Raw genomic sequence first — 22562 nt, forward strand, 5'->3', positions numbered from 1 at the left:
AGGCCAATGTTATGTTATGTTCCCCGACCTTAATGACCGTGATGTCTAGATGTATATGAATGAACTATATGAGGGCTTCAAGACAAGAGCAAAAATTAATAGGTAACAAGGGGCAGCCCTGGTGAGTCCCATTGCAATCCCAAAGCCAGAACTCTAGCTGATGGTCACTTTAAAGGATCTGCAGATGCCATATTTTTCAAGGAGGTAGGTCAAGATATCCCCAGTGTACCAAAGAAGGCTGTTGTTTAGAGCTTGACAACCCATAACAAACCGCACCTTATCAATACCGAACAGGCAAGGTATTATCTGGATTCGAGACCTTGGCAAATATTTTTATGTAAAAATTTAAGCAAAGATATGGGTCTAAAATTTGTTGGCTATGTTGGTGCATTACCCAGATTTGGCAGTGTAACTATGATTGCAGACAATATCTTGTGAGAATTTATGCTCTCTGGAAGCCTTTGCAATACAGGCAACATATGTGGTGACAAAAACGTTGCATATTTCTTAAAATATCCCCCATAAAATGGTCAGTGAAAAGAGGTTTTGAAAAGAAATAGCATTAAAAATTCAGTATCAGAGACTGTCTAGTAACTGCTGTTGTTCCAAAGTGAAGCTTTGTTGCTATGTACATTACGCTTCAAATGTTAAGTTTTTGAACCTAGATTCTTGTTGGTGCACTAACACGCCTTGTTAATGGAGTTGCAGACATTGTTAGATAGCAAAGGGCTGGGATGTGATTTATTTTTAGTTGAGAGAATGGAGATTTTTTTAGATTACCTCATAAATTTCCTTAGATTTTTGTTTCCTAGCTCTGTAACAGGCTTGAATGAGGATCCCTGCATATATTCCTTATGGGAATTCCAATGATTGCAAGGGTCAGAGGATGAAGGAGCACAAAAAAGATTCCTTAACGTCATCTTGAAGTTTATCCCTGAACAAAGGATGGTTTAAAATGTACTTATTCAGTCGCCACTGTGATGGTGGAGCTGAAGTGAATTTTCCTTGAATTGTTAGGGATATGGAGGCATAGAACCTATATTAGATATAGTTTACATGTGCCCTAACATATTCACTATAAAAAGTCTATCAGGGAATAAACATTATATGAGGGGGCAAAGAAACTATAGCCTCTCTCACAGCCATGTTGGCACCTCCACACATTGTACAAATCAGAGACATGTAACTTGGGGGTCAAAATAGGAGAGCTTCTGGCAAGATTAGAGGAATCCATATCATTATCTAGCAAACAGTTAAAGCCTCTTCCTAGGATTAACATTCCTTTAATGAAGTTTTGAATCTTCGGTATGAGGGAGTTGTAATATAATCTCTGAAATTTCTTGGGGAAGTACACTATGTGCCTAAAGTATACATGATGACACATGACACAAAAAGTGAGAGTGGAGTCATGTAGGAAGAACATAAAAGCTTTCCTGCAAATAAGAACCACTTTTCATGTGGCCACACATGAAGTCTTGTAAATATGAGGGAAGGAGGGATTAGAAAACATAAGGCTTTTTCAGATTGAAAATGTGTTTCCTGCAAAATAAGGACATTGTATTTTAACAATTGTGCTTCTCTCCATGCAAGGCTCCTCTTAAATGAACTGTTTAGTACTTGTACATTAAATGAGGAAACTTGTAACTCCGTAATGTAGGATAATATGCAATATATAGACTCTTTCAGATGTAATTTCAGCATAGCAGGGAGTAAAAACACATTTTCAGAAGATACACAGTAGATGCATGAGCCAAATGTGGAAATAGAAAGGAACTAAGACCAAAAAATATGCATACTATAAGTAACAGCATAGGGCTTAAATGCACCAAATAACCAGGAGGGGAAGGAGAAATGGGATTCTCACCAAATTAACAATACAATATGGCCAAATTCAGGGTCCATTTTGACTATTTGGACAATGTCATGTATGAAATGACCAGGCATCACCTAGACAATGACTTTCAGTCCTGAGGACCAGTAGTGTTCTAATCCTTTTTAATATGTTGTGGCCAGAATGGTCTTCAGTAGGTGCCGTAGGATCCTTCAGAGAGAAGTAAGCATTGCAGTAGAAAAAAAGTGGACGTCTTTAATATGATAAAAATACATAAGGACCAAAGTGTCCCTGGGAGTCGTCTCTGATGCAGACTAAGCATTAGAGACTCTGTGGGCTCTGTTTAGGGTTAAGTCCAATTCTGATAAATGTGGAATAATCACATTAATAATGGAATATTCATTAATATATACAGGCAAGTGCATTGGCGCAATGTCCTCAGCAATACCCAAGATCTTAATAATGCTGCATCTTGATCTCGATCTCCAGCACCAGTAGCTTTAATTTTTAGCTATTTCACCTCCTCTTCCAATATATTGTGGGCATCCACTTATTAATTGTCTATCACCCATCTTTCATTCTGTACAATTTGTAAGTTCCAGTGCATTAACATTATGTTGGCGTTTTCTGAGCAGTTAGAACACACTTTTGTTAACACCCAATTGGAGAAGGACCAGGATGCCCTTTAAAGTTTAAATAGTGATTAACTAGTTAGAGGTCAGGACTTCAAAAATTTCACAGTTACCTACCATAGGAAGGAGTTGCATTTTGAAGGAGTGTTGCTGAATGTATTTTTTTTGAATGGTGGACCCTTGCTAACAGGAGAGGAGAAACCAGATCCTCTTTTAAGGTTTTTCTTATGTGGAGTCAAGGTATTATGACAGAATGAACTGCTCAATCTGGAGTAAAAGAATCTTGGAAGGATCAGGGCGAGATAGAGGACAAGAGTCCCTGAGATTACGTCTTCCATCAAAGAGGGGTTCTTCAGGAGTGTTGTTTTCAAAATGTTCAATAAGCTTCCTTGGCTCCCCGGAGGTATTATTTTTCTTTACCATGTAATGCGGAGAAACAGCATGCAGGATTCTCAATATGGCTGCTGCACCTTTAACATTACCATCAAGAAAAAGTCATTTGTTTCAGCTCACCATATATACCATTCTCTTCCTGGGAGACGAGGAACTTTAACATTACCATGTCCAGACTTGGAAGCCACACAGTCCAAAAACTGTTAAGCGGGTATCCCAGGCACAACACCTTTTGTAGTGTTTGTGTAACAAGCACATGTACTGAGGTATTGCAAATGGCCTGCCCACTTCTCAGAGCGTGAGCTCCTCTATAATGTAGTCTGTAGGGTAGATAAAAGTTGACTCAAGAGAGGCCAAACTGATCCAGTGACATTCACTGGGTGTGGTATGTTGATATGAGTCGAATCAGAAAGAACAAACAGCCATCTTAGTTTGCAGCCAGACTCTCATGCCCTTAATGACTCTCTTCAGACTTTATGTAAGGTAAAAGTTAAACTGTATACTCAATATTTAGTACAATTCTATGAAAAAGTTCCCTCTTCCAGAGATAAGTGTTTTTTTGTTTTTTTTATTATCCAACAAAATACATACAGTATATGAAGGATATCTTAGTAAACATTTTTTTTTTCAATTATATTGCCCATTTTTAAAGGTAATTGCCCCTGAAACTTGATACTTGTTTTTAAAACTTCTATTAAAGCGAAGGGAGAGTGTTATGCATGGTCGGCATCTCTTCATTCACTGTGGCTGCAGCACTAATTGGAATGGGGTCTGGTCCGCCATTCCGGAGATAGCTGCAGGATTCAGAAAGGGGACCTGTATCTATCAAACATTTGCCAACATTGATGATGACAGTTGATGTTCATGAATGTGCTGTTGGTTCCTACAATTTTTGCAAGTTAAAAGTTTGCTAAGTCTTGATAGTTGTGGTCCTTGGAAAAATTGTATTTCTTAAGAACAAAATAAATTTTCTATGACCTTTCAAACATGCTTGTAAATGAGATTGAACAAAAATTAGCATTTGCAAGTTCTCAATAATTCAAAATGAATGCCTTATAAGATACATTAGAACAGTAGGTGTAAATTGTAACTGACTGCTTCAAAGTACAATACAATAGCTGTGCTGACCTGACAGATCTACTATTATAAAATGTAATGTGCCATATTCTGGAACTCTAACTCTCACCAAGAACTCGTTCACGTGCTTTTCTTTGGGCAGACTGCCTTACATTTTTGTGCTGCTACACATCATAACTTTCTCCATCTGGATCGTGAGCGGGCTTGGTTTGGCAACGGCCGAGGTATTTGGGATTCCCCTTACCTTATGCAGATCTTCCATATACTTGTCTTCATTACATACAGAGTCTGATGAAGGTCCACAGGGACCGAAAACGTTAACTCTACTAATAAACACGTTTTGTTGGTTTGACACTATTCCGTATGAAGTTCCTTCTTTAACTACCCATGCCTTAGTTACAGCTCCAGGAGGTGACTGACACCTCTCTCACAATCCCCGCATTTCCTGACCTAATGATGGAGACATCAATCAAACCCAGGAGGTATCATTACCAATTTTTTGATTTAAGATATTTATAACTTCTTTTTCTTGCACCACAAAGATTACAGAGAAGCAGCAATAGAAAGGGTCTGGAAAAGCAATGGAAAGTCATTAACTACAAGCTAGTGCTCTGACTCTACTATCCATACCGTCATTACTCCATCCAGAAGACCAGTCTCTGGTTTGGGTGGGGCTTGTAGACGTTCCATTGACCACTTATCTACTATGGTGCTAACATAAGGGTTATCCACATTCAGAATACGAAAACCAGTTAGATTCACTCCAGAGTAACGATATGGTTCTAGGTCCAATGCGTAGAGGTCCTGTTGAGGAAGATAAAAGTATTGTTGGAACCTTAGCACTAAAGGCAGTATGTTTTTAACACAGAAAGTCACAGTTATATATATATAATGCTAGATGTTTATCTGTTAGGGAATAAATGTTTTATATCACATAGGACCTTAAAGGGAGTCTGTCACTGCCCCCAGATAACTTAAGCCACTCCCATAGTGCTGTAGATGCTATTAGCTGAATATAAGCTACATTTTTCTTATGTTTCAGAACCCCAGGGATGTGTAGAATAATTACTTTTATTCTTTATTCAAATGAAGATTTTGGAGCACAGGGGCAATTTTCTTCCATTGCTGATTCATCAGTAAACATGCCCATCCTGCATTCAGCTTGTCCCCCTGGGCAGAGGAAGGGGGGAGGGGGTGTCAAATCACACTGTAGAAAAAACACCACGACTCTGGAGGAGTTAACCCTCAATAGTGATCTAGGCATCTAGAGGGGTCCTTGGGCAAGATTGTTCCTGCCACTTCTCAAATACCCTACGATGAGATCAATTGCCTGCTATCATTCCCTATAACACATAGGGAGCCTACATGTGTTGTGATGTAGTGCATTGCACTGTGGGTCAGGGATCCTAAGTTCAAGACACCTTGTGGAACAAATAGAGTGTAAAAGCCGTGGCTGAGGGGAATTTGAAGCATAAATCTACACCAAATTCCATTTCACTTTCCACCTTGAGATCCTACCTTTAAAGCTAATTTACAGATGTAGCAAGTGTAATTATAGTGGACCGAATTATATGAACAAGCAGCCTCTCTGTTCTTTATAGTATTGTTTGCCATTTCTATATTTTTTGTACTTAAGTACATACATGCCCTGAACCTATGTTTTTTCTTTAACTACTGGAGTGATTCAATCTTTATAGTTTTAAAACCCAAGAGTAATCTAGCAAAGCATATCATGCTTGGCATGAAACCAACTGTGTAGGGTTGCCAGACAGAAAGTGGAAGGGTACAGCAGAGGAACGCATCTTAATGCATTCTTTGGCCGAGATGAATGTCTGGCTATTGTGTTTAATCACACAAAGATCTGCTGTTTCAGGAAACCTGATGACTGAGAAAGGGACAGGAAACTGTTAACCTCTTCAGGGTATAATGTGATGGCAACTACAAGGCTTCAAATATCTCAAATATAATATTTTAAAGCTTTAAATTTTCATTGAAACCATGAAGAAGTTATGAGATCAAAAAGAGATCTTGGAGAGTTTATGATTAGAGAGATTAGCGTTCGATCGAATAGGTATGCGATCGAATATCAGGCTATTCGAGATATTCGATTAGAATCGAATATCACGTGGCAAACGTAGTAAAAATTTGTATCCCCCTACCACCTTCCCTGGTGCTTTTTTTGCACCAATAACTGTGCAGGGGAGGTGGGACAGGAACTCCGACAATGTAGGCATTGAAAAAAAGTAGGAAAAAACCATTGGCTGCCGAAATCAGGTGACCTCGGATTTATAAGAATAGTGGCCGTCATGTTCATCTCAGTTGCGGTTTGGAGAGAAAGGGACAGAGATTTGCAGAGGGTCAGATAGAATGGTAGCTTATGTTAGGCAGGAAAAACTGAACAACAGCTCTTTTCAGACAATGGTGTAGGTTTCAAAGAACCTTTGCACCAACAAGTTAAAAACATGGGCCATGTGTGGACCGTGTTTGAGTCTGGCAAGCTCCAGATCTGCTACCAGGTTCCGACCATTATCACATACGCAGACATGCCTGGGCCCAGGTGCAGCAGGGAAAACCACATTGCCGTCGCATCAAGGATGGCATCCCTAACCTTATGGGAAGTGTGTTTTCTGTCGGCCAAGCTGATGAGCTTCAGCATGGCCTGCTAACGTCTCCCCATGCCAGTACTGCAGCGTTTCAATGTTATGGCAGAGGAGGGTTTGTGAGAGGGTCCCAGCCTTGACTACATTCACCCAGCATGCCGTGAGTGAGATGTAGTGTCCCTGTCCGCATGCGCTTGTCCATGTATATGCGTCGGTGGTCAAGTGCACCTTAGAGCAAAGCGCGGAACTCAGTGCCCGACTGATGTTATGGGATACATGCTGTCGCAAGTCGCAAGGGATGGCACACCAAGAGAAGTAGTGACGGCTAGGGGCAGCATAGCAAGGTGCCGCAGCTGCCATCAGGTCACGGAAGGCCTGAGTCTCCACTAGCATAAACGCCAACATCTCCTGGGCCAGCAGTTTTGAGATGAGGCCGTTGAAGTCTTCGGCATGTGGATGGGTTGTGCTGTACTTCTGCCTGCAATGAAATGCCTGGGAGATGGGGAGTTGCTGGGAAGAGGCGCATGATGGTGCAGGCAAAAGGAGCAGAGGCAGGAAAAGAAGAAGATGAGGGTGAACTCCCCAAAGTGTCAGAGGCAGATGTGGAGGTGTCCAGGTTGGTAGTCTGGACTGCAGCACCAGCACTGGAAACAGTGGAGGAGGCAGTGTCGGCAACGCCGGCCGACGATTGTCCTGCGTTTGCTCTCTCCCACTGAGCCCAGTGCTTGCCTTACAAATGACGGCGCAGGGCTGAGGTGCTCAGGTTGCTTTTCTCAGAGCCCTTGTTTAGTTTTGAGTTGCACAGTGTGCAAAATGCACTCAGTTTGTCCTCCACGCATACGCTGCAAAATCTACATGACATCGAGAGAGGTGGACAACATGGGCGTGTTTTGGGTGAGAGGCTAGTACAGGTAAAATCTTGGGCCTTGCTGGCTCTGGCCTGGCTTCTGTGAAGCAGCTGTCCTGTGCCTCTGGACATTCCTCTGTCTCTAGTTGTAGCTTGACCGCAACCTTGCTTCCCATATGCATTTCCACATCTCCGGGCACGTCCTCGTCCACGTCCCTTAGCGCTAGCTTTACGCATTTTGTGATGTATACAAATGTTTTTTTTTTTGTATACACAGAGGCTAGATATATTGAGTGTATATTAGGTCCTATATACTGTATGACAGTATACAGGAATGAGTGACTGTCCTGTGCCTCTGGACATGCCTCTCCCTCTAGCCACCTTTTTTCCTGCTTAGCTTGCTTCCACATCTACACTGCTTTCCCCACTAGACATCATCCCTGTCCGTGTCGGGTCGGTGGCCTCGTCGTCCACCAACTCCTCTTCCAATTACTCACTCTCCTCTTACTGCAAACTGCACATAACCACAGCTTTCCCTGATGGCAACTGTTTTTCGTCATCATCACTGAGGCCAAGAAACGCTGGTTGTGGGTCCACAACCACAAAATCGGCAGGAAATGGCGGATGCTCCAGTATTTGGGCATCAAGACACACAATGTCGTCTGGTAGCTCCTGGGATTCGGAAAGTGGTTCAACATAGGGAGAGACAGTAAAAGAACCCAAAAATAGATCCTGGGACAGGGCAAGGGTGGCATGACTCTGCTGGGAAGATTGGGCATGTTGGGAGGAAGGAGGGGCAGACACTTGGGTATGAACACGACTGGAGGTAGTGGCTGACTGGCTGGTGGAAAAGCAGCTGGAAACATTGTCTGCTAGCCATTGTAACACCTGTTCCTGGTGCTTGGGCCTGGTCTGCATGTACCCTGCACCATGCTTAACGCAGCTGTCAAATCAGGAATTGTGATGAGCGCATGCTAATGTTTCTTTTGGTTTAAAGTTATGTTTCTGTCCATATTAATGTAGAGGAAAGAAGATTTCCAATTATTTATCCACTTTCATAGAGGTTGTAGTGAGTTTGTAAAGTGTCCAGTCGAAAGGATGGGATAGCATTTCACATAAGTCTGCCATCCATGGGCACTCATAGTTGAGAAACTGAGGGAGCTGACTTTGATGAACCCTTGGGTTTTGGATTTGGAACTCCATCAAAGGTCTCTGCTGCTCACACACCCTGCTCAACATAGGTTATATAGGGTTTCAGCGTGTGATGGCCTCGAAAAAACAGCCGGTGCTTCAGGCAGATAGGCAGTGTATTGAGGCTAGCAGCGGCTACTGTAGACTTGCCAAAATGGGCGCACAAGTGCCGCACTTTCACCACTATCTCAAGAACATTGGGGTAAATTTTTAAAGATCGTTGCACCATTAAGTTGAAAACATGGGCCAGGCATGAACCATGTTGGAGGCTGGCAAGCTCCAGAGCCGCTACCAGGTTCCAGCCATTATCACACACAAAAAAAATGCCGGGGGCCCAGGTGCAGCGGCGAAAACCACATTGTCATCTCATCCCTCACCTTGGAGGCAGTGTACTGTCTCTCCCCCAAGCTGTTGAGCTTCAGCACGGCCTGCTGACGTCTCCCCACGTCAGTGTTGCAGCGTTTCCAGCTCATAGCTGGGGTTGATTTAACGGCGGCAGGGGAGGAAGAGGGTGGTGTTTCTGCACTCCTGCCAGGAATATTGGACGGGGAGACAAGGCAGGCTGCCACAATTTGCGACCCGGTCCCAGCCTCAACTACATTCACCCAGTGTGCCATGATTGAGATGTAGCATCCCTGGCCACATGCACTTGTCCACTTGTCAAATGGTACTTTGTGCAAAACGCGGAACTTAGGGCCCGCCTGATGTTGCAGGACACATGCTGGTGCAAGGCGTGGACGGCACACTGGGAGAAGTAGGGACGGCATAGCGAGGTGCCGCAGTTGCCAGCAGGTCACAGAAGGCCTGAGTCTCCACAAGCCAAAGCGGCAACATCTCCTGGGCCAGCAGTTTCAAGATGAGGCTGTTGAAGGCTTGGGCATGTGGGTGTGTTGCGCTGTACTTCTGCCGGCGATGAAAGGCCTGGGAGATGAGGAGTTGCTGGGAAGAGGAGCATGATGGTGCAGGCAAAAGGAGCAGTGGCAGGAAAAGGGGAGGATGAGGGTGAACTCCCCAAAGTGTCAGAGGCAGATGTGGAGGTGATCTGGCTGGTGGTCTGGACTTCAGCACCAGCACTGGCGTCACTGAGGACGGGTTGCTGGTCCACAACAACTAAATCACCCGGAGATGGCAGATGCTCCAATGTTTGGGCATCAGGACACACAAAGTCATCTGGAAGCTCCTATGATTGGTAAAGTGGTTGGACAGAGTGAGGGACAGTTAAAGGACCTGAAAACATCTCCTCGGAGGGTGGACATGTGGGATGACTGTGCTGGGAAGATTGGGCATATTGGGAGGAAGTAGGACCAGACTCTTGGCAAGGAAGAGGACTTGAGGTAGTGGCTGACTGGCTGGTGGATAAGGAGCTGTAAGCATTATCTGCTAGCCATTGTATCACCTGTTCCTGGTGCTCGGTCCTGTTCAGTGTGGTACCCTGCTTAACGCAGCTATCAAGTCAGGGATTGTGATGAGTGCACGCTAATGTTTCTTTAGCTTAAAATTTGGGTTTCTGTTTATACAATAGGGGAGGAAAGAAGGTTTCCAGGTATTTTTCCACTTTCATAGAGGTTTTTTTGAGTGTGCAAAGTGTCTAGTTGATAGGCTGTGATAGTGGGGTAAAACTGGCACTTGGGCATGTTAGATGCCCTCAGGCATGCTTCCCCTGCTGTCCCAGTTGCATTCCAGAGGTGTTGTCATCATTTGCTGAGGTGTCATAGTAGACTTGGTGACCCTCCTTAGTTGAATAGTGGTTTCCCCTGAAATGAACATTTTTTTCCCCATAGACTAAAATGACATTCGATAATCATTCGAATAGTTGAATATTGAAGGGCTATTCAAATCGAATATCAAATATTGAATATTTCACTGTTCGCTCATCTTTTTTTATGATCACATCACTAGTTACATTTTACTGACTCAGACACTGTTTATATGTTTTGTTTAATTTTATTTTATTATGTGCCTCTGTATCTGTATATTGTTTGTGTATATTGTTTTATATCGTGTTCTATGTATATCTTCCCATTTGTTATGTTTCCCTCTTTTATAGAACCATTACACTGTGGTCTGACTCCCATTCAGCTTGAAAGGATTTGGTTTATGCCTGGCCAATCACTGGCCGAGGCTAAGGGATAAAGACGGTCTACTGAAACATTTAGTTGTGTGTTTAGTGGTTCACAAACTTTTCAAGCAAAGTAGCCCCTAGTTTGAAAATGTCCCAAAGAAATACCCCAAAAGTAGTGACCACTTATAAAAGTTAACAAAGACTCCAAACTCCTTATTTTTTTTTTAACAATTATGTAATGGCCCCATTAGTGTCCCCAAATACACAGGGGATTTCTAACAATTCCAAGGGTTATTAGGCTAAGGGATGTACGAGGTCCATTCGTCATTTTTAGAGGTCGGAGGAGCACAGGTAAGAGTGTCGGAGCCCAGGACAGGTGAATAACATTGTTTTTAATGTTTGAATACCTCCCCTGGGCCTCAAATTATTATCCTCTGGGGTCTGAAGAAACCATTAGAGTATAATAGTAGTTCATAGATGATGAACCCCACAAACTACCATTAGAGTCAAAGTGGAGTCTTTCCATGTGGTGTGCCCCTGGAAATAGTTTAACGTACGTCCAGGGGTATGCGTACCATGCCTTGAGAACTACTGGTCTAGATCACATGCTTAGTCTGTTGTAGCCCCTGAGGGAAAAGAACTAATCATTTTCCCAGCAGTCAAGCTCTGAGAAAAACTGTGAGCAGATAGAAGGAATGTAGAGTGCCACGTGCAGAAGTTATGGTTTGCAGAACTTTGGCTGCCACAGAATGTATCCACCAGCTACAGCATACACCTCAGGGGTCAGGCAGAAAATAATTAAATCAGGTATGGACTACAGTCAGGACTGGAAGATTTTATGTGTGGGGACAGCAAGCAATGGTGGTGTAGTGAACTTAACAAACCTTTGCTAATTCAACATATGGCTAGTGTAGTTTTAAAGGGTTATTCATCTTCCAAAAATTATTTGCAAACACATCCACAGCAGTGATAAATACTCATTGTTCCCTTGTACACCCTTTTCTTGGCTTTATTTTACTTGAGACTCCTTGTATCACTGTTATTTACATGCAGTGAATCAGTGGACAAACTACATTTCCCATGATTCTTCTCCCTGTTCTCACTCTCCATGTACCCTCCCTTCCCCACTATCCCGGGCAATGAAATCACATTGAGAGTAAGTTCACATGATGTAACGTTGAGCGTTATCTGGCACGTATACGGGGTGTCAGAGTTTGCGCACCGTAAAAGATCCCATTTTGCGCCACAAAATCACGGGCGCAAAATAACGCGGCGTATACGCTCCTAACTCCCATTGAAATCAATGGGAGCATTTTCAGCGTGTCATCTGCCGGCACTTGTATATGTGCCAGATCACACTCAACGTTACATCGTGTGAACTTACCCTTAATGTCTGAGGTCACATTCTGCTGTGATATTTAGTTTGTAAGTTCAATCCCCCCTCACCCCCTGTGAGCAGCAAACACAGAGAGTCAGATCAGGGAGAAGAATCATGGGATATGTCGTTCACAGAATGACTGCAAGTAAATAACATTGATACAGTCCTATGAAAAAGTTTGGGCACCCCTATTAATCTTAATCATTTTTTAGTTCTAAATATTTTGGTGTTTGCAACAGCCATTTCAGCTTGATATATCTAATAACTGATGGACACAGTAATATTTCAGGATTGAAATGAGGTTTATTGTACTAACAGAAAATGTGCAATATGCATTAAACCAAAATTTGACTGGTGCAAAAATTTTGGTACCCTTATTTTATTGATTTGAATACTCCTAACTACTTTTTACTGACTTACTGAAGCACAAAATTGATTTTGTAACCTCAGTGAGCTTTGAACTTCATAGCAAAGGTGTATCCAATCTTGAGAAAAGGTATTTAAGGTGGCCAATTGCAAGTTGTTCTCCTATTTGAATCTCCTCTGAAGAGTGGCATCATGGGCTACTCAAAACAACTCTCAAATGATCTGAAAACAAAGATTGTTCAACATAGTTGTTCAGGGGAAGGATACAAAAAGTTGTCTTAGAGATTTAACCTGTCAGTTTCCACTGTGAGGAACATAGTAAGGAAATGGTAGACCATAGGGACAGTTCTTGTTAAGCCCAGAAGTGGCAGGCCAAGAAAAATATCAGAAAGGCAGAGAAGAAGAGTGGTGAGAACAGTCAAGGACAATCCACAGACCACCTCCAAAGAGCTGCAGCATCATCTTGCTGCAGATGGTGTCACTGTGCATCGGTCAACAATACAGCGCACTTTGCACAAATAGAAGCAGTATGGGAGAGTGATGAGAAAGAAGCAGTTTCTGCAAGCACGCCACAAACAGAGTCACCTGAGGTATGCAAAAGCACATTTGGACAAGCCAGCTTCATTTTGGAAGAAGGTCCTGTGGACTGATGAAACAAAGATTGAGTTGTTTGGTCATACAAAAAGGCGTTATGCATGGCATCCATAAAAAAAAAAACAGCATTCCAAGAAAAACACTTGCTACCCACTGTAAAATTTGGTGGAGGTTCCATCATGCTTTGGGGCTGTGTGGCCAATGCCGGCACCGGGAATCTTGTTAAAGTTGAGGGTCACATGGATTCCACTCAGTATCAGCAGATACTTGAGAATAATGTTGAAGAATCAGTGACAAAGTTGAAGTTACTCTGGGGATGGATATTTCAGCAAGACAATGATCCAAAACACCGCTCCAAATCAACTCAGGCATTCATGCAGAGGAACAATTACAATGTTCTCTTTGCAAAAGGAGGATCTACTAAATATTAATGTCACTTTTCTGTTGAGGTGCCCAGACTTTTGCACCGGTCAAATTTTGGTTTAATGCATATTGCACATTTTCTGTTAGTACAAGTTAGTACGTCATTTCAATCCTGAAATATTACCGTGTCCATCAGTTATTAGATACTAGCTGGTACCCGCGACTTCGTCTGCGGTGATTGTAGCAGTGGGTATATACAGGTGTGGGTAAGGTTTTCGTAGTGTGTATAAGGTATGGGATATGAAATGTAACTTTGTATCTTGTTGTTTCTGTAATTCAGAGAATACGTGAGACTTTTGTGTTGAATGTAATTTGTATTTCAGCCGCTATCCGGTGTTGTTATAAACTTTACATAGTGTCTTTGGGACAGAGGGATTTGAAGTTAACCCCTTCCCGCCGATGGCATTTTTTGATTTTCGTTTTTGACTCCCCTCCCTCTAAACCCCATAACTTTTTTATTTCTCCGCTCCCAGAGCCATATGAGGTCTTAATTTTTCCTGGGACAAATTTTTTATTCATGATGCTACCATTATTTATTCTATATAATGTACTGGGAAGCAGGGAAAAAATTCAGAATTGGGTGGATTTGAAGAAAAAATGCATTTCTGCGACTTTCTTACGGGCTTTGGTTTTACGGCGTTCATTGTGCAACCAAAATGACATGTCCCCTGTATTCTGTGTTTCCTTACGATTCTGGGGATACCAAATTTATATGGTTTTATTTACATTTTGACCCCTTAAAAAAAATCCAAAACTGTGTTTAAAAATTTTATTTTGAAAAGTCGCCATATTCTGACAGCCGTAACTTTTTTATACGTGCGTGTACGGGGATGTATAGGACGTCTTTTTTTGCGTGACCGGGTGTACTTTGTAGTTCTACCATTTTCGGGAAATGTTATTGCTTTGATCACTTTTTATTCAAATTTTTATCAGAATCAAAACAGTGAAAAAACAGCGGTTTGGCACTTTTGACCATTTTTCCCGCTACAGCGTTTACCGAACAGGAAAAATATTTGTATAGCTTTGTAGAGCGGGCGATTTCAGACGTGGGGATACCTAACATGCATGTGTTTCACAGTTTTTAAGTACTTTTATATGTGTTCTAGGGAAAGGGGGGTGATTTGAATTTTTAATCCTTTTTATTTTTTTTTTATATTTTTTTTACTTTTTTAAAAAAAAAAAAATTGCATTTTTTAGACCGCCTATGGGTATTGACATGGGTGGGGGGTGTCGCGGATTGTCAGAGCGGTGGGGGTCGGCAAACATAGCTGCTCCGGAGCGTTAAAGAGAGGCTCCTGGAGTATCGTTAAGGTGAGGGGCAAAGTGGTAAAGTATATGTATATGTGATTGTGTGGGGTTAGGGGTTGAGGCTGTAGAGGGCAATATGAATTTTGTGGCTTGCTATGGTCCAAAGTGTGTGAGATTGCAGAGATGGTGGTGTGAGTTTGGGTTTTGTGGGGGTCCTGGCACAAACGTATGTGCGCTATTGTGACAAAAAGTAGCCTATTGTTTAATCAGGTGTATTAGCTATGTTTGTGGAAAATTTCAGCCAAATCGGTCGAGCAGTTTTTCCGTGATTGAGGAACAAACATCCGAACTTGCAAACATCCAAACACACAAACCCACAAACTTTCACATTTATAATATTAATAGGATATCAAACTGAAATGGCTGCTGCAAACACCAAAATATTTAGAACTAAAAATGATTAAGATTAATAGGGGTGCCCAAACTTTTTCATAGGACTGTATAAGGAGTCTCAAGTAAAATAAGGCCAAGAAAATAGTGTAAAAAGAAACAGTGAGCATTTAGCACTGCTGTGGAGGTATTTGCAAATAATTTATGGAAACTGGATAGCCGCTTTAACTTTAATACAGTAATTGTAGACTGTGTTGGACCTGAATACCTGAATGAATTACATTCCTGTCTCACTGGTAGAACAAGCAGCAGCAGAAGATGTGTGATAGTAAAGAAGAGAAGGCTGGTAGAGAAGATGATGTTGTTGTTATCCACGCATCAGTGCCTGAAGAGATAACATTGTGGTGGGCACAGACTACTGACATTACCTGGTCCTAAATCAATAATGTAAATATTTAAAGGGGTTCTCCTATCTCCCTCTCTCAGCTGATTGCCTGCTGTCTCTTCTTTTCACTTTCTGTATTCTTCTACAAACTGGCTGGTGGGCTTTGACTGTTTGATGGACAGGACACTATGAATAGAGATGAGCGAACACTAAAATGTTCGGGGTTCGAAATCCGATTCGAACAGCCGCACACTGTTCGACTGTTCAAACGGGTTTTGAACCCCATTATAGTCTATGGGGGGAAATGCTCATTTCAGGGGCAACATTCGATCAAATTCTACTTACCAAGTTCATGAGTGAGGGTCGGGCTGGATTCTTCTCCCTGCACAGCTCCCCCGCGTCCTCTTCCGGCCTTGAATTCACTCTGCTAGGCATTGGGCCTGGGCAGAGCTGACTGCGCATGCCCACACTACAAGTGGACGTGTGCAGTTGGCTCTGCCCAGGCCCGATGCCTGGCAGAGTGAATCTAGAGCCGGAAGAGGACGCGGGAGCGCTGCGCAGGGAGAAGACTTCTAAAGGTAAGAGAAGAACCAGCGTTGATTGGCAATGTATAGCATTCTGCCAATCAACGCTGGTTCTGCATCAAATCTTAACTTTGAACAGCTAGTAGTACTCGATCGAGTACGAGTATTTCGAATACCATAGTATTCGATCGAACACCTACTCGATCGAGTACTACTCGCTCATCTCTAACTATGAAGTATCCCAGTAAATGTACACATTACCTTTACCATGAGAGATTATTTCTTAGGATTACTAGAAATGTATTTTAAATGCACAATAAATGTATATCACATTACACGGGTTTGTATAGAACACTTACATGCTGTTTTTGCTTTAGAGTCATTGTTATCTTTGTGTTTACATAGAGAAACTCAGTGTCTGTGCCTTTATTAGCAAACTACAATTAGCTGACCAGATTGCCAAGAAGGAAGTGCAGTGAATAATAACTCCAGGGAACAGTGAGTGAGCCATGTCATCTAACCAAAGATCAGATACAGGCTGGATGCCTTAACAATGCTGTGTAAACAATGAGAGGAATAATCTAACATAGCAGGCAAATGAATAAGCATTTATAAAGCAATAGATATACAGCACAAAATGCAAAAGGCTTAATTACCATAGGTGAACTCCCAAAAATCAATGAAAAAAAATTGTCCCCTGATGAAGCCATTCATGGCGAAACGCGCGTCGGGCGCACCAGTACCGTGGTAGGCATGTCTTTACCTCTTTCACTGTTATAATTAATGTGCTTGGTTTTCATATTTACTTTGTGTTTTACTTGTTATTTATACACTTATGCCTACACTGCTTTTAGTGGTATTTATATATTGTTCTATCACTGATATATATTTGAGTTTTTTTTTCTCCCTTTCTACACCTGTTAAAACCTGCACTTTTCATTAATATGAATTCTTATTACTTGTGCCTTCCATGTACTGTCTTATCTTGGTTCCATTTGGTCCTCCGTATCTTTCTTTATTGTATTTACTTAGTTTATACCAAATTGGTTTTAATATTATATTACAATAAAAATTATATTTTATGGTGATCCTGTCTTTTGGACTTTTTTTTTTTTTCATTTATAAAGCAATGTGTTTTAGAAATCTCTTGAATTTTCATATATTAGCAGTATAGATAGGATCTTTGATATGGTAGTACACTTTTAACAAGGAAGTCTAAATACTGATTAATACCTCTTTGACAACTCATGTCCAGGTGGTAAAAGAATTGATATGACTCTGGTCTTGAGGCACCATCTTTGAAAAGAAGCAAGAATTGAGTATGCTTCTAAAACCTCTACCCTGCAACCTCCTGAATATAAGCTTTCAATTCTTCAAACATTTTCATATACTGCTGCAGTGATGTGTTGCATTTTGTTCCAGTAAAGCCTCTTTTAATGTAAAAGGGCTCCTCCAATTTTCTGCCCTTAGCTAATAACATTGAAATAAATCAGAGCTGTGTCCATATGCAGAAAAATTCATCCTCTCTTCAGTATTCAAAATTTAACATATACACAAAGTCTAGTAAGTCTAGGACAGTTTAAATTGCTCTTTAACACCATTAACTAAATCATTGTAAAAAAAATAATTAAAACATTTCAGAAAATATTGTGTATTTATGTTAATGCCTGCCAATGGATCGTCTGTGTAATCCAAAGATGGAAATGGGATCTCCAGGAGTTGTTCAAGATTACTTTTTACAGTCCATCCTTGGCATAGGCCATAGATATCTGATCAATGGGGGTTCATAGATGATGCGTAAATGGACCAGCTGTTGGGGGAGGGGGGGTGTTCAGCTCCTACACTATATATTGCACAAAGCCGGAAGCAGATATATGGCTATACAGAGCATGGAGCTATTCTTTTTTTTTTTTTTTTTAATTAATGTAGATTGTGAGCCCCACGTAGAGCTCACAATGTACATTTTTCCCTATCAGTATGTCTTTTGGAATATGGGATGGAAATCCATGCAAACACGGGGAGAACATACATACTCCTTGCAGATGGTTTTTTGCCCTTGGTGGGATTTGAGCACCAGGACTCTAGCGCTGCAAGGCTGCAGTGCTAACCACTGAGCCACCCATGTGGCCCCTACTATTTCTGTACACTGTATAGTATGAGAACCAGATGCATCCTGAACAGTTGTGTCTTGTGGGGGCTGACTGTTGACCATAAAAATACTGCACAACTCCTGTAATATCAATATATATATATATTGTGACTCTAATTTTTCATTAAACTAATTCAATAAAATATAAGAATATGCCAGCAAAATCCTTAAGAGACTGCTAATTACAACAAAACTGTTGGATCGCTACACATAAACACATATAGCATATTACTCTGTGCAGAATATCATGATGTTATGTTGTCTTGAAAAGTTGATCATCAGTTGACACATCTACTTGGATATATCAAGCCAGGAGGAAATGAAAGGAAGCATACATCTGTATACAGAATTTGCACAAAATGTACTTACATAGTACATTCATTATGAGGAAGGATTTCTTCTAAATGTAACAAATGATTTTATTATAAATGAGTGTGGGAAATTTTGTTGTATATCAGGAAAATCTCTGTAAGCCTTCTAATGTCCAAAATAAATTAAACGACAATTAAAAGGGGATGCAAATATAAAGTATTAGGTGGTATTTCCATGTGCAGGGATGCATAGGGTGTTATTTTTTGTGGAGCCAGATGTAGCTTATAGTTATACCTTTTTTGGGAATGTCTATTACTATGATAACATTTTTTTATAAAAAGTGATCAGAGGTAAAACAGTGAAAAAACAGCAGTTAAGCACTTTTGATTCTTTTACCCACTATGGCGTTCATCGTATGAGAACAAATATTTATAGGTTTATAGATTGGGTGTTTTGGGGACACATGGATACCTAATGTGTATGTGTTTCACAGTAAATTCTACTTTTATATGAATTCTTGGGTAAAGGGGGGTAATTTAATTTGAATTTTTTATTCTTTTATTTTTTTTTAAATACTATATTAGACTCCCTAGGGGTCTTGAACCCCAGGGGTTTGATCACTAATGCAATGCATTATAATGTTAATGCATTGGAATACATTGTCATTTCAATTATAGGCTGCCTAGAGCAGGCTGCAGCAGAAGTAATGCCAAGTAATGCCAAGACAAGCCTGGGAGCCATCAATGGACTCTCAGCTGTCATGACAACAGATCACTGGCTTCGGATCTTGTTCCTGGTGACAATGATCCTCCCTAAAATGGTGGAACCAATGCAGTGGGGGTCTTAATGTCTGTGATCAGTGTGGGCACAGATTGCTGGTATTAGCACCAGTGCTTTGCTGTATAATACAACAAAGACCCAGCAGCTATGGCGACTGCGCAGCTCCAGAGCAGCCACCATATTTAAATAACCAACGTCTGCAGTAATAGTACAGTGGATATTGGGAAAGGGTTAATTTGATAATATGAAATATTGATTATGTTCTTGAACTATTTCCATATGAGTTCGTTACTCATTTACCTTAAGTTAGATTTAAGTAAAAGCTGTTATAGTATATTCACAATTTAATTTCTATGCCTCCATTTTTCCTTGGTGTCGATGGGGATGATCCCATTATTCCAAAAGTCATTGAACAGCCATTTGTTGAACACCATCTGCCAGTGTTTGATTCACTGAACTGTATGCAACCTTGGTATTTGGCAAAAACTTGCCTTTTGGAGAGCCAAATGTTGACACAAAGTACTGAGTGTTGACTTGGGAGCATTTAGATGCTTTCAGTATAACATAATAGGCCAATTCATTAGGATCCCCAGGGCCTCATATCACTGAATCCTAGGCGCACGCAGAACAAGCTAAGAACACAGCCTGAAGGAACTTTGCATTAAAACGTCACACATGCAATATATCTGTCTCCGCTTACCAGTAGCCCTGATAGAGATTTCTTATCTACTGCAACTATTACTTCATAGCATAGCAAAATTTATGAGAGTAAAGGATATTTAAACATAAAATAGCTTTAAAAACTAGAAAAATATTAAGCAGTAATATTAATCAGTACGGTAATTCAGTCACATATTCCTATGATGTGTAATTTTCACTACGTGACTCTATTATTTCATATTTTTCACATTTAATGATTTACCCAAAATGTTTTAGGCAATAATATATATATATATATATATATATATATATATATATATATATATTGCATTACACAGCTATTGATTGAGGATTGCATTTATTTAAAGGAGCACGCTAAGGGCTAGTTGACACGGGCCAAGAATGGGTGGATTTTGGTGCGGAATCCTCCTGAAAATCCGCCCCTTACAATAGAGGTCTATGTAAACGGTTTGTTCTAATTAGCAGAAAAAAAGCGAGTTGCCCTTTCTTAAGGCAGATTCCACAGCTGACTCAGCCGCGGCATCTGCCTTGCTACACCACCCTCCGGACTAGGCCCATTCATTTGGGCCTAATCCGCAGCGGAAAGCCGGGAATCCCCTTGTGAACTATCCCTAAGTAAATCAAGTGTGTGTCTATTTCAGGGCACAAGTGATAGTGCCTGACACAGGAATTCCCAAAACTCCAAAGAGAGTATCATTTTGTCATGTTCTGCTTCCATGACCCTATGAAATGTCAATAAGCACTTGTAAGCATCAACAGTGTGGTGTAAAGTGAATGGGGGAGGAACAACTAAAGTAGAATATGTCCATGTACCACCGGTGAGTACTCATGCCCTCTTTCTGTGTATGATTATAACACTTCCAATAAAAAAATTTTTTATAGGTTATACCTTGCTTAGAAATTTTGAAAAACACTGATCTATGAAGCTAAATATATTTACTGAATTAAAATAATCACATTTTAACAAAATGTCATATTTTTAGATTCAAAATGTGTGTCAATTTATTTAATGGAATAACCTTATAGGAAATGAAGCTGTTTTTCTGTTACATACTGTATCTTCCATTCTCTTGTTTCCATTCTCCCAGTTACATGCAGTCATACACATGCTATGTGATCTTAAGCAGTTGTATATTTCTCATCTCCATGAAAAACACCACAAAAAAAAAAAAACTTGTATGGTAGTATAGCAAGAAGTTGGAGAAAAATAGAATAATAACTGAAGGATCAGACTATACAGTCCCTGACAAAAGTTCTGTCGCTTATCCATGTTGTGGAATCAAAAGCTTATAAACTGACTTTAAATTCATCCATTGGTTTAAGAAATGATTCATACGAAAGCTGAAACCCTCCCAAATGTGTTTTTTATTGAGAAAATAAATTGGCTTCACTGGCAAAATATTGATCATTTAATGAACACATAATATAATGCCCCCAATCCTAGTTTACAGCCTCCCCTGTGCTCAATAATTGGTTAATTAGTGGGTGCATATGAAAGGAACTCCAGCACCCCAGACGGTCCACTTGAACTGCAACTTCCCTCTGACAACATGCCAAAAATAAATTCTGCGACCAAAGCCTTGATTATCAAGAGTCTGAAGACCAGATCCACTGCAGAGGTGGCTGGCACCTTTAATGTGTCTCAGCGTCAAGTACAAAGAATTACAAAAAGATTTGAACAGACTGGAGATGTTTTTGACAAGCCCAGCTCCGGCAGACCCCGCAAGACAACAGCTCAGGAGGAACATTTGTTGGTTAGAAAGTAAAAAAACAGCCGCTCTTCCACTGCAACAGAGCTCAAACAGGCCTGGTCACCTCAAGTCCCTGTGTCATCTAGAACAGTTTATAGGATTCTGTCTTGAAATGTCCTCGATGGTGGAATCAGTGCCCAGAAGACAGTACTGAACAAAAGACAATTAGAGGCCAACAGCCTACTAAATGGATGGACAATGGAAAAGTGGAAGAAGGTGGATTTCTCAGATGAATCTTCAGTTGAATTACACCCCAACCACCGCAAATACTGCAGGAGACCTACTGGACTCCGTATGGATCCAAGATACACTCAGAAAACAGTTAAGTTTGGTGGTGGAAAGATCATGGTCTGGGGTTACGTTCAGTATGGGGTGTGCAAAACATTTGCAATCTGGAAGGCAATTTCAATAGCCTAAAATATCAAGAAGTATTATCTTCCTCTTACATCCCCAATCATAAAAGGGGTCAAATTTTGCCACAGGATGGTGCTCCATCTCATACATCCATCTCTACTTTAAAGTTCCTCAAAGCAAAGAAGATGAAGGTGCTACAGGATTGGCCAGTCCAGTCACCAGACATGAACATCATTGAGCATGTTTGGGGTAGGATGAAAGAGGAAGCTTGGCAGACAACACCAAAGAGTCTTGATGAACTCTGGGAAGCTGTAAGACTGCATTATGTGCTATTCCTGATGACTTCATAAATAAATTGTATGAATCATTGTCGAAATGCATGGATGCCGTCCTTCAAGCTCATGGAAGTCACACAAAATATTAAATATGGCTCTAATAGCACCAAAACCTCATTCACCAATATTATGAAACATATCTTTGTATTTGCACTGAATTATTGGTTTGATTTTCACATTAATTTATGTATGCGACAAAACTTTTGTCTTGCCAAAATTTGACCTTTCTGTGTTCATTATATGATCAATATTTCAGGGG

At 40.9% G+C, this 22562-nt stretch overlaps 1 protein-coding gene across 1 annotated transcript in view; it reads right to left on the reverse strand.

Annotated features, from left to right (window-relative positions):
• GRIK3 (glutamate ionotropic receptor kainate type subunit 3) overlaps nt 1-22562 on the reverse strand; it is a 494196-nt gene that overhangs the window by 187172 nt on the left and 284462 nt on the right. Inside the window, exon 6 of the mRNA XM_075264498.1 lies at nt 4564-4737. Coding sequence (XP_075120599.1) covers nt 4564-4737 — 174 coding nt within the window. The remainder of the gene's footprint in view (nt 1-4563; nt 4738-22562) is intronic.

This window comes from Leptodactylus fuscus, chromosome 2, assembly GCF_031893055.1.
Source record: "Leptodactylus fuscus isolate aLepFus1 chromosome 2, aLepFus1.hap2, whole genome shotgun sequence".
Taxonomy (NCBI): Eukaryota; Metazoa; Chordata; class Amphibia; order Anura; family Leptodactylidae; genus Leptodactylus; species Leptodactylus fuscus.